This window comes from Equus przewalskii, chromosome 12 (genome assembly GCF_037783145.1).
Source record: "Equus przewalskii isolate Varuska chromosome 12, EquPr2, whole genome shotgun sequence".
NCBI lineage: Eukaryota > Metazoa > Chordata > Mammalia > Perissodactyla > Equidae > Equus > Equus przewalskii.
Window position 1 is genome coordinate 39441660 of NC_091842.1, and position 13177 is coordinate 39454836.

Here is a 13177-nt window from a genome sequence, read left to right on the forward strand (position 1 = left end):
GGGATGAAGGATGACCAAGAAGCAGGTGAAACAATGAAATGCCCACTGCAGCTGTTGCCTCCTTCTCTGGGTGTGTTATCTGAGTTTGAGTCGGACTCCCATGTTAATGTCCATCAGAAGAAAGCATCACATACGGAAAACAGAAATATAGTTTTTGTTTTTTCAAAACATAAGTCAGGTCAGACTCAGGTAAACCAAAGCTATAACATCCAAGAAGATGCAGTCACTCTTTTGCTCCTGAGAAGCCATGGCATCTGAGGTGGTTAGCATGGCTCCCGACACACCTATCTCCTTTTCAGCTTATTGTTTTGAAGATGGCACATCTCAAATTACTGGTGAATTAACTGAATGCTGAATGTTTAAAAAAAAGAGTAATCTCATGCATCAAATTTAGGAAAAGACAGAGAAAAACGCAAAGATAGAAATAATTGTCACACAGTCTTCTAGAATTTACATGTACCACATTAACCTGTGAACTTTTCTTGAATAGTATTTATATGTTATAGGTGCAAATAAACAAAATAATTACATTTCCCAGTAAAGCTTATTTAATAATATAAAAATATGGTATTAAATACATTTATTAAGAAAGAAGTAACTTCAGAAGTCTTCTGACTATATAATGAAAAATAAACGAAAACTGTTCTGTGCTTTCCATATTAACAAAACAAAACAACTCCACGTGTCACTTCTCATTTCACAACAGGGAAATTCTTCTAGTGCTTCTCTACCTAATACAATTCTAGTTTATTTTTTTAAGTCAGAAACACGAATATGCACTCAAACTTCTTCCTTAATTTGCTTTCCTAAGGAGGAATGTCAGCCTCCTGAGAGAAAATGGAATGTTTATAATCTGGAGCCTCTCTCTGTTGCCTAACATTCAAGGAAAGCTGGTTTTCCTCTAACTTAGCCAACTTTCATTCAGAAGATTTTAGTAAAATACATTTAAAGCTTGGTATTGTGACCATGCAGAAGAAAGACAACTTTAAAATGAAATAAGGGCTACCATTAAAAGCTGGTGTACAGTAAATGTTCTCAACTGTGTAGGTGTTTAATAGTCTGACACTTCCCTCTGATTCCTAAAATGAGTCCTTGTGCTCAGTCTGGCCCACTGACTCTTAGAGGAAATGTGTGACAACAATAGCCAAGACCTATACAGTGCTTCCCCTTACTTCTCCTTGAGTTTTTGTCCTGTGGATGTGAATCACTAATATGCATTTCTCAAGTTTTAGGAGGTAAATGAGGCCAAAAAAAAAAAACGTCATCTTTGAGATTTGCTTCAGTTCTTGTTTAAGCTTTGTGGAGTAACACATAGGAGGCTAAAGCAGAAATAGGTATTGCTTCATTAACAATGAGTCCAGCTGGCTTAGTGAAGAGAACATATGTTTCCTTCCTAACCTTCTAATTTCCCATTTACCTACAAATCTGAGGGTTTTAATCTGCCTGGGTCCCTCAGCAAGAAGGTCAGAAGTCATTGTCACTCTCATCCAGGGGCTCAGGTTTCCGAACCCTTCGACTGGGCTTCGCTGGTGAGAGAGCGATGCTCTCATCTTCCAAATCATCATCATCTTCTTCATCATCTTCCATATCAATTTCACTGTCCTCTGAGTCTTCCTATAGGAAAAAGACAGTAAACAGAAGTAAGGGTCCCATCCTATTACTGACATCTTGTCAGCAAAGACCCTACTTCACTTTTTACTAGTAGCTCAATAACTAGCAAGCCAGCCCTAGTGGTCTAGTGGTTAAGATTTGGTGCTCTCACCGCCACGGCCTGAATTCATTTCCCAGTCAGAGAACCACAACACCTGTCTGTCAGTTGTCACCCTGGGGCAGCTGTGTGTTGCTGAAAGGTATGCCACTAGTATTTCAAATACCAGCAGGGTCACCCAAGGTGGACAGGTTTCAGTGGAACTTCCAAACTAAGACAGACTAGGAAGAAGGACCTGGCCACCCACTTTCAAAGAACTTGGCCATGAAAACCCTGTGAACAGCAGCAGAGCATTGTCTGATATAGCGCTGGAAGGTGAGAGAGTGGCGCAAAAAGACAGGGCAGGGAGGGTTCAGCTCTCCTGTACACAGGGTCACTAGGAGTCAGAATTGACTTGACAGCACTAAGAATAACCAGCAACACCCTCATGTGAAGGAAGAGCATGGCAGAGAAGCAAGCAGTCAGGCTGTGGGGGCATAAGATGAGACCAATGTCTAGATATTGCTGGCTGAAATACAGACGTAAATATATCATCTAACCAGTAACCTTCAAATACCACTGTGCAATCCAAGGCTGGCACTGCAGGGATTGGCTTTCCCACTGATGCCTCAAAAACACCACTGGATCTGCACTGAGCAAGGCTCACTGGATGCTGCTTTGCTCCTAGGGGCCAGAGACCCCCCAGTGGATAGTAAGGAGGGTGGGGACTTGGAGAGAGGGAAGCTAGGCTTATTTTGGCTTTGGTCAGATTGGGGATGGAAATCGACACCGGAAATGGGAGCAAGGAACAAAATAAAAGAAACACTCTCTCCTTCTTCACCTAGATCTAGGGTGACCAACTCAGCCAGGTAAAAAAAAAGTAAGTCCTGCATCCCAGGTAAACTAGGATGGTTGGTCACTCTAGATCATTCCCACCAGCATATACACATGCTGCTATTTCCTTCTTAAAAAAACAAAACAAAAAAATCCCAAAACTTAATCCCACCTTCCTCTTCAGCTACTCTGTCCTGTTTCTCTAGTCACTTCACAGCAAGAAAAAAAATGAGTTTTGAGCTCGCTGTCCCTACTTGTTCCCCCTCTCATTGCCTCTTAGGCACACTCTAGTCAGGCTCTCACCCCACCAATGCCCCCAAACTGCTCTTGTCAAGACTGAAACATCTGATGGATTCAAATCCAATGGGTAATGCTCAGTCCTCTGGTTTGACCTACAGGCTGCACCCGACACAGAATCACTCCTTCTTCCTTGGAATGCACTCTCTCTGTCCTCCAGGGCACCCTTCTCTCTGGGTGCTCACCCTACCTCACTGTGGCATCTTCTCAGTCTCATCTGCTGACCCTCTTCATCTCCCTGCAATGTGGGGTTGGCTCGGGGCTCAATTCAATCTCTAGCCCAGACCTGACCCGTGAACTCCAGACTTGAATTTCAACTGGCTACTCAACACTGGCATATGGATGCCTATCAGATGGCTCACACCTAGAAGGTCCAAAACCAAAGTCTTGATCTGCTCTCCAAATCCCTTCCTCAAGTCTGCTTCATCTCGGGGAATGAAAGTTCTCTGCTTTCACCCGAGTATGCCATAACCAAGGCATCCTTCACTTCTCTTTAATATCTCATGTCCAATTAACAAAACCCAAAGGTTCTCACCTTAGAAATATATCCAGAATCTGACCATTTCTCAACTCCTCCACTCCTATCCCCTTAGGCTGGGCCACTGACACCTCTGAACTAGACTACTGCAAATGCCTCCCAACTGGGTTCTCGTAAATGTGAGTCAGCTCTTGGCACTCCTGGCCTTGCGATTCTCCAGCGCCTTCCCACTATACTCAGAGACAATGCTGAGTCTTCATCACATCCTGCAAAGCTCTGCATGGCCCCTGCTGCCTTTCCTATCACTTTTGCCCCCAGTTCACTCTATCCTAGTCATATCACCGCCTCTGGTCCTTGAATGCAGAAACTACATTCCCTGGGACTCAAGATACCCCTTCCCAGCACCATGTCCCTCCTTCCATTCAGGCCTCTGCTCAAATGCCACCTTATCAGAAAGACTTTCCCTGACCAATTAAGAGACATCAATCTCCCCCCATCATGCCTGTCACTTTGTCTCCTGAACCTGCTTTATTTTCCTTCCTACCACTATGACCCCGATGTATCTGCTTGATTACTGTTGGAATGTAAACTCCACAAAGGCAGGGGGCCTTATTTCTTTTCACTGCTATATTCCCCAGAATCCATAACAGCACTTGGCACATAACAGGCATTCAATAAATATCTGTTGAGTGACTGGGTGAACACATGAAGGACAAACCCCTAGGCCGAGGGGGATGTGTGGAAACAGCCTCCCTGAAATAAACAAGTGACAACAACAGGCACAGAACAGATTTAAGCTACAACTAACGCATTCATTCTTAAAAGTAGAAAGCTAAACAATGATCAAGCAAATGATAAGGAAAGAGGCCAGCCAGTGCTCTCCAGGCATCACCAGCTCCCATGCCAGACTTTCCCTATTTCTGTCTTGGATGGGTAAGATGGATAGAGAGAAGCGGTTTAACCATCCATCCCCTACCTTGTTAAAATTTTTTTGAGGTGGTTTCTCTGCTTATCTAAAGACTGTCTTCTATAAATTTAAGGCTCTATTTTCTATGTGCATCTTGCTCAGCAAACCTGAGTGACCTCCCCCTCCTGTGAATTTCTGTAACAGTATACACTGTTGGTACTAAATAAATGGATCTTTTGTATAAGAACATAAGGCCCATGCTTCTGTTTCTGTGCAGTCACTAGTGCCACACTCTAGACACAGTGGCATTCCACTGGATGGGGAGGCCTGTGATCCATGTCAGTCTAGTCACCCTTTGCCTCTTGGGCCTCACAGCACTGCCAGAGACTGCAACAAAGAAGGATCATGGTGATGGACAGTACAGCCCCAACAGCTGGGCCGCAGCAAGGACCCCGGGTTTCCCCATTCTGGTTCATTTCCTAGTCAGTTATCAACTCAATAATGCTCAAGGCATCAGCAGCCTGATGTCACAGCCTCCTGCCAGGTTCTCTGAGGCCCTGGTCTCAAGAGAGCCTCCTTTTCATGCTCCCTCCCCAGAATGGAGCAGAAGAAAGGGCTGGTCTTGACCCCTGGGCCTCAGTAGCATACCTTTCTTTCTAGGTTACAGTTCAAGGGCCTGATGATTCCTCTAACCATGACCTTTCTTGTCTCTTGGCTCAGCACTCGCCTCTCCTACTTAGCATAGGGACTTTTGTGTAATTTCACCATTGACTGTGGGACCCATTTTGAGTGGCTTCTTGCCTAGGATACATAGGCATCACTCATGGGGAAGGCTCTGCGCTGGCCCTGAGTGGGCTCACACACACACACACACAAATGGATGAGGTAAAAAAGAAAACCAACCTGCTTCTTGGAGCTGGAAGTCTTGCATTTACCTAAGAGAGCTGGTGCTGCTTCCATCTTTGGAAAGCGAGAATGGAAAGAATAGTGAGAAAGAAAACAAAAAGCAGGGCAAGCACATTCATTTGAAAAGAAAAGAAATGAGCGGTCAACAAGCAAGGAAGAGAGTCCAGCTCCTTGGGAGGCTCAACTGCCACAAATCCTGCAATGGGCTGGACTGAGAAGCAGCACCTCACGCTAAGCTGGTTGGATGTGCCAGCTCCTCTGCTAAGCTAGTCTATGAGGCCAGCCCAAGACCGGAAAGAACAGAATTGCTAAGGGGAGCTGGCCAGGACTCACATCGTCATCAGAGTCTCCACCTTGCATTGTGCCCACGATGCGTTTGCTGGGTCTTCCTGAGGAGAACAAAAGCATGAAGAAATTATGAAAACCTTGCAAAATAAGGCAAGAAATGGCATTCAAGATTTGTTTTACTTTAGAAAATTGGGAGAAAGAAGAATCACACTGAAAAATTTACTTAAGTAGCATGTAACTAATTAGAACTGTCAACAAATGGTAATGGATTTTCTGCATTTTCACTTTCAAAAAAGGCAAAGGGGAATAAAATGTAAGCACAAATCATAAATCATAAATATGCATCCTATAAATGTTTTAGGGAAAATCACTGAATCCCACTATTAGTTTACATGAAGTGGAACACGTATATGCTATCTGTTGAAAAAAGAAGCTCTCCCTTTATGGACCAATATCACTTGTACTCGGACCTATGTCTGAGCTTCAGAAAGGAAAAGTTTAAGTATCACAATTAGTTCATCTTTCAAAACACCTAAGCAATCCTCCACTCCTCCTCTGGAAGTCAATGTGGTCTAGATGTGACTTCTGTGAAAACTCAGGAGCCGTCATTCGCCAGCTGAAGGCAGAGAGCTCCCGAGGGGGAGGAAGATCACCCATGACCCCAGGTCCAGGCCTTGGGAGAACAGCAGCGAGGGCAGCTCAGAGAGGAGCTCATTCAGGAAAAGCCTGGATATGACCACCAAGAACTGTTTACGGAAACTTGGTCAGATAAAATGCAAATCTTGTGTTGCTTGAACAACTTATTTGGTTTTTGGAAACGGACCCTGCGATTGTACTTCTACAGGCTGAGTGGCCAGCAGTAGAATTTAGGAGCCCAGTGCCTTCACTAGGTTCTACTGAGCCAATCACATACCTTTTTAGAGACTTGGCTCCCATCTGTAGAAGGGGAGTCATAACCTCTAACCTCTATTTATGTCATGAAGATGTTTAAAAATAAAAGAAAAAAGGGGGTCTGGCCCCGTGGCTGAGTGGTTAAGTTTGCGCGCTCCACTGCAGGCGGCCCAGTGTTTCGTTGGTTTGAATCCTGGGCGTGGACATGGCACTGCTCATCAAACTAGGCTGAAGCAGCGTCCCACATGCCACAACTAGAAGGACCCACAACGAAGAATATACAACTATGTACTGGGGGGCTTTGGGGAGAAAAAGGAAAAAAATAAAATCTTTTAAAAAAAAAAGAAAAAGAAAAAAAGAAAAGAAAAAAGGAATGACTAACAAACAATAATGTACAACTGAAATTTCACAAGGTGTAAACTATCATCTTAACAAAAAGTGAAAAAAAAGAAAACAAAACAAAACAAAAAAGGAAATCAGAGCCCCTAGTTATCCCATGAAAAAAGCGAAATGTAATAAAGACAGCTGAGCCTAGAGTAAGAGAAAACAGCTAACAACAGAAGTTGATATAAAATGATGAAGATGATTTACCACTTAAATGTATTATGTGCTAAACATGTAATTGTGCTACAAAAATTAACAGGTGGTAGATAAGAAATGCTTTTAAAGGCAAATATAGGACAATTTAGTAGTAGCTATCAAAATTAAAATTTATATAACTTTTGACCTAAGAATTCCACTTTTAATGATGCAACCTAAAGAAACACCAGCAGATAAGCAGAAAGATGTATACACAAGGAAAAGAGTGGAAATAAATTATCTATCAATATAGGAATGCCCAAGTAAATTATGGGTCCAGCCATACTAGGGAATACTACGCAGCTGTCAAAAAGAATGAAGCAGATTTTTATTTTACTGACAAGGGAAGAGTTCCAATACATTTAATTTAAAAAAATAGGCAGTTGAAGAACCTTACACAGAGTCTGGTCCTGTTCAAGTTAAAAAACATTTCAGGTAATCTTTGCGTCTATGTTTGACTGTGTGTGCATGTATGTGTAAAGGCAATTTAGAAGGACACACTCCCAGGCCACTGGCCATGAACCCTCTAGGGTGGAGAGTGGGACATGAGGAAGACCCCAGGGGAGCACCCACATTTGCTCCACATTTATAAAGTAGAAATTAGAACATTTTTTAAAAAGGCAAAGATGCTCGTGTAAGTCCCTGCTTTGCGCATAATTCTCTGACTATAAGGGATATAACTGCACTGAGAGCAGTTTGGACCCAAAAAGGACAGAATACAGGTCAGTGGTAAAAGCAGTGTGTTCCTGTGGCCTCTGTGAGAAATACCAAGTCACAAGGAAGAACTGGCCATTCTTGGGACCACAGGTAGGAGTATTAGCGGCAAAGATGACCACTGAGCAGTTTAAGAGTCATATCCTGACAAACAACAAGGCAGGATAAACCCTGCAGCAGGGGCCACTCACAGTGTGCTTATGGGCCTTAATACCAAGCGGCCCTGACCCAATCCTGGCCATGGTGTTCTGTGACAGGGCACAGGGAGGAAGGCAAGCAAAAGAAGCCATGGTACCTTGCATGAGCACCTCCATGGCTGTCCGTGGCTTGGACAGCCGTCTCTCTTCCAATTCACTGTCAGATTCATCATCCTCATGGATGTCAATGTCCGAGTCATCGTTACCTGGCAGGAACACAAGCAGGCAAAACAAAAGGGCAGCTCCATCATTACCTCTAAAACAGCCTCTGTCCAGTAAGGCTCTTGTGCAAAAGTCATCTGCACTTCTCAGCCTTTCTTTTGATGCATTAGATTTTATGAGACTCAGGATTTCCCGGTATATACTTAGTGAGGAGCTAATGCACACAACAATAGGGTGAGGTTTTTTTTGGCTGAGGAAGATTTACCCTGAGCTAACACCTGATGCCAATGTTCCTTTTATTGCTTGAGGAAGATTCATGCTGAGCTAACGTCCTCTATTTTGTATGTGGGTTGCCGCCACAGCATGGCTACCACCAAGTGGTATAGGTCCACACCCAGGAACTGAACCTTGGCCGCCAAAGTGGAGCACCTCAAACTCAACCACTAGGTCATGGGGCTGGACCCCAGTTTTTTTTAAACAGTTTTCCAAAGCAAGAAAAAAGTGGGTCGGATATATTAGATAGAAACACTATTCCAGTATGTGAAACTAAATAACTGAATGGCCAGCTGCCAAGGTAGCTGGAAGTTCTTGGTTAGTTGAGGGAAAAAACCATCCTCTGTTCAGTCTCAGGTTATGTGACCAGAACTCGAGCTCCCTGAGGATAACAAAGACGAAGCAGAGCCCACTGAAAAAGGTCAGCGACTGCACCAAAACAAGACTGGAGGCAGGAAGGAGACCAGGCATGAACGGCATTGCTGGCCTGGGAAAGATGCCACCTAGTGACCGGCAACAAAAATTGGTCCTCGTGATATTCTTTACTGGAGAAAATCCCATTATAAAGAAAGGTCATTCTCAATGCAATGGCCTTGTACATTAATTTCTTAAATACTCTTTTGGAGTCTTATGCAGGTTGAACATTTCCCAATGGAAACCTACAGAAGGAGAATTTCCACAGTGGGGAGAAAAAGCTTTCACCACCTAGCCCCTGATTTCTCCTCGCCCAGGAAGCAACACAGGATTTGGAAGGATGGAATTAGAGGAGCTTGCAGATGCTGTTCTGACCACTGACTCATGAGTCAGTTTGGAAGTAGAGTAATTGTTCATCTACAAAAGGCTTTGCTTAGCCCCTGCTATCAGAGGGTAATGAAATGGCAGCTGCATCTGGCTGGGCACTGAGGGAAAGTGTTCTGCTTTCTTCAGCCATGGAGAGAACAGCTGTGCTCTACAGCATGGAGGGGCAAACCCGGGAGCTGAGGAAAGTGTCAGTATTAGCATCCTGCAAGGACTTCAACACAATCAATCTGAAACCTATCACCTTGCAAAAGCATTTACAGAGAATATGATTAAATATGAATACAAATTATGACTATGAAGTGAAATCATTATTCAGCTTGGTTCACTCCTTACTTCATCCAGGGAATCATGACATTAAATCCTTATCTCATGCAATATAAATGAAATGATATCATGAATTTTAAAACAACATCAATACAGGTACCTCAGGCTCAACACAAGTTCTTCTGATAACTCAAAGCAATAGGCTGAGGACTGATCAGGTAAACCCGAGTCGACACATGCTGACACTGGAATCACCGAGTTGTCAGTGACATGTTAAAATTAAATAGAGTAACAAGGGTGCCAGGAAGGATTCTGCAAGGAAAGAATAGTCCTTCCAACAAATGGTGCCGGGACAACTGGATAGCCACATGCAAAAGAATGAGGCTGGACCCGCTACCTCATACCTAGACAGAAATTAACTAAAAATGGATCAGAGACCTAAATGTAAGAGTTAAAATTATAAAACTCCTAGAAAAAAAAATCAGGATAAATCTTGGTGACCCTGAATTAGACAGTGGTTTCTTAGATATGACACTAAAAGCATAACCAATAACAGGAAAAAATTGATAAATTAGACTTCATTAAAACTTTGTACAGCAAAGGACATCATCAAGAAAGTGAAAAGACAGCTTAGAGAATGAGAGAAAATAATTGCAAATCACAAATCACATAAGGGTCTAGTATCCAGAATATATAAAGAACTCTGACAACTCAATATGAAAAGATAAATAACCCAATTTAAAAATGTGCAAAGGACTTGAATAGACATCTCTCCAAAGAAGAAATATAAACAGCCAATAAGCACATGAGAAGATGCTCCACTTCATTAGCTGTCAGAGGAATTCAAATCAAAACCACACTGAGATACCACTTCATACCCACTTAGACTACACGCAGTTTCTTTGTAAGTTTCCCCTTTTAGATCAGTGCTGTCCAACAGAAATATAACGCCAGCCACAGATGTAATTTTAAATTTTCCAGTAACTACATTAAAGTAAAAAGAAACAGATGAATTAATTTTAATGGTGTTTTATTTAACCCCATATATCTAAAATGTCATTTCAATAAGTAACCAATGTACTAAATTATTAGGGTATTTTTACTTTTCTTTCATACTAAGTCTTCAAAATCTGGTGTATATTCTCTACAAACAGCACATCTCAATTTGGACTAGCCGCATTTCAAGCATTCAAGAGCCACATGTGGCTCATGGCTAGGCACTAGATGGCACAGTTCTAGACTCCCTGTGGAGCTTCCTGTGTGCTCATCCATCACTGTGCACTGCGTGTCATGCAGTAAATACATGTTGAATGCATGAACATCTGCTCTCCAATACACCATAAAAATGGAATCATAGCAAGGTTACTCAAGTGCTTCCTAGAAATTGCTGGGTCATTTTATAAACTTAGAGGACTCTTTAAGTTCCTAATGCTATAGTGCTCAATCCTACAGATGATACGGTCATAAATTCACCACCAGCAATGAGATTTAAAAGGATGGTGGGAAGCTGAAGAGCAGCCCTTGACTTTTATCACAGGATATCTGAACAAAGTACTTTGCCTTTTTAATCTCTGGGGCCCCTATGGCATTCTCCCATTTCTAATCACTCAAACTTCCTCTTCCCCAAGTCCCATACTCCAAACCTCCAAAACCAAATTCAAGATGATTTCACCTCCTGCTTAACAGAGAAGATAGTATCCATCAGATGTGAACTCTTCAAGCATGTGACCCATCTTCCAGCTTATCTAACGTGCCTGAATTCGAGTCCTGTTGTGTTCATACATTTCCTCACTCATTGAAACTCATCCCCTTACCTGGGCTCTGGCTCCCGGCCTTTCTGGGACTTTCCTCATCCAGTATCTCCTTTCTCCCCAGCTCTATAATTTAGTCTGTTTAAATAGCGTCTCCTCAACGAGGTCTGTCCTGACCCCTATTTAAAACCGCAATTCTGTCACACCCTCTCCCTACCCCCTCTGTTTTCCTCGATGGCACTTTCACCTTCCACAAATAGCTTGCTTACTGTTTGTTTCCTAGCATGCTAGCACGTCACTAGCATCTAAGATCAGTTAAGGAAAAGATCCCCGTCTTTTGTCCACTGATGTATCCTTAGAACCCAGAACAGATACTCAATAATGATTTGCTGGGTTGAATCAACTGCCTGCAGAAGGGCCTGAATCCCTTCCTGCTCTTGGATTTTGCTAATTCTTGCCCCCGATTCATGTCTGTATACTATTAAATTGTTCTGTTCGGAGGAGTCTTTCATAGATGGAAAAAAACTCAGAAAGTCTTCCTTTATACATGTCCTTCCTGATCCCAATACTCTGGGCGATATTCCCACATATGCAGAAAAGCAAAGAAAGAGAGGGCATCTCAAGAATCTTAGGATAAATAGAACTGAGAATGGTCCTTCATAAATATTTTCCTAAATTCTTTGCCCACCCCAAGCTAATTAAGTGTTATCCTTCATTAAGTTGTTTTAAATTGCAAATTATTTTTCCAAAAAAACTAAATCATATATGCTCATAAGACTCCTGTCCTTCAAGAGATCCCAAACCTACAGATCATAAAATTAAAGTCTGAGTTCAAAAGAATAAAGCAGGATCAGTGAGAAAGGTCTTAATGTGCTGGCCTGGGAGCAGAGTGGGATGCAGCCAACCAACCAGGGCTCTTACCTGTGCCAGGCCGCTCGGGAAGGGATAAACTCCATGCAGGCTTATCACTTAGGTCTGCTTCGGGCGCTCCTGGCTGACCTGGAACCATAAAGGTGAGGGGCTGCTTTGGCTAGAGAGGTTCTTGGAATTCCCTAAACTTGCCCCTAAAGGATTTTCCAGCAGTCCCTATTCTCCTTCCAGAATGTCCTGAGATTCAGGAGAGAGAGGCAGAGAAGAAGTACAAAAGGAAAGAGATATGAAGAGAAAAGACAGAGAGAGCTCATGCCTGATGTCCCAGGTATACCACCCTCAAGCATGAGAGAATGAAATACATCATCACGAAAGAAGAGAGCAATAAGCAAGAAGAGAAGTAGCTCTGTGAGACAAAGCCATCAATTCCGCATGGAGATCATGTGCTGCTACTGCTCCCGAGGCTGACTCGACACCGTGCTGAAGCTCCAAGCTCCTGAACTCCAAGCTCTTTCCATTGCCCTCAAAACATGCCTGTCCTGTACCCTATTCCTCCACGGCCTGCATCTGCCATCTAGCAATGGTGGCAACAGGTTCCTCATCAAGACAAATGTGCCCATACGAATGCGTTAGTTACTCGTAGCCAGCCCTCCTGGACAAGAGAATAGCTTCACCTAATTCAAAAGTGTGTGAAGTGTGCTAACCAGTCATGGTCTTAAACGCAGGTAACCCTCGTTTCTCTACAGGTGATAGCCTTGCTGAACAGAGACATATGATGGGTGTTGCTGGGAAACATATGAAGGGCGTGTGTGGGGGGGAGACTATCTTTAAGCAAGTGACCCATTCACTTGCACTGCATTACAGTACTTGCTTTCTATCAGTCTGTCCTAAGTAAGGAACTTGACAGACCTCCAAGACTGAACTTTCTTCTATAATATTATATATTATACATAGTTCAAACCATCATTTAAACAAAGGAAAACACTACTTTATTTGGCATAAAAACCAAATGTGTTTTAAATGCTATATAATTTAAACCAGTCTCTCAAGTTCTAAAGTGAATTAAAATGGTACCTGATAAGAAAGTTGTGAGAAAATTGCCTTTTGAAAATAAATGAAACATATATATATAAATTTTTCAAGGCTAAAAATTCTAGTCCAGAATAAAGACATGTATTTAAAAAGTGTAGACTTACTTCCACTCTTGAGCAGTCGCTTTTCTTCTTCCTTTAGCTTGTTCTGCATCAGACGGAGAGTATTTTCAGCTTCCTATGGAGC

At 42.7% G+C, this 13177-nt stretch overlaps 1 protein-coding gene across 13 annotated transcripts in view; it reads right to left on the bottom strand.

The window, feature by feature from the left end:
* Positions 1 to 530: 530 nt before the first annotated feature.
* Positions 531 to 13177, bottom strand: part of CLUAP1 (clusterin associated protein 1) — a 33516-nt gene continuing 20869 nt past the window's right edge. For 4 of the 13 annotated variants that reach the window (XM_008523390.2, XM_070568631.1, XM_070568623.1 and 1 more), the window contains 5 exons: positions 13096 to 13168; positions 11951 to 12028; positions 7877 to 7984; positions 5443 to 5498; positions 531 to 1614 (listed from right to left, as the gene is read on the bottom strand). In XM_008523390.2, coding sequence (XP_008521612.1) covers positions 1465 to 1614; positions 5443 to 5498; positions 7877 to 7984; positions 11951 to 12028; positions 13096 to 13168 — 465 coding nt within the window. In that variant the 3' untranslated portion in view covers positions 531 to 1464. Of the gene's footprint in view, positions 1615 to 5106; positions 5164 to 5442; positions 5499 to 7876; positions 7985 to 11950; positions 12029 to 13095; positions 13169 to 13177 lie in introns of all 13 variants that reach the window. The other 9 variants (XM_008523392.2, XM_070568632.1, XM_070568627.1 and 6 more) reach the window with 3 other exon arrangements.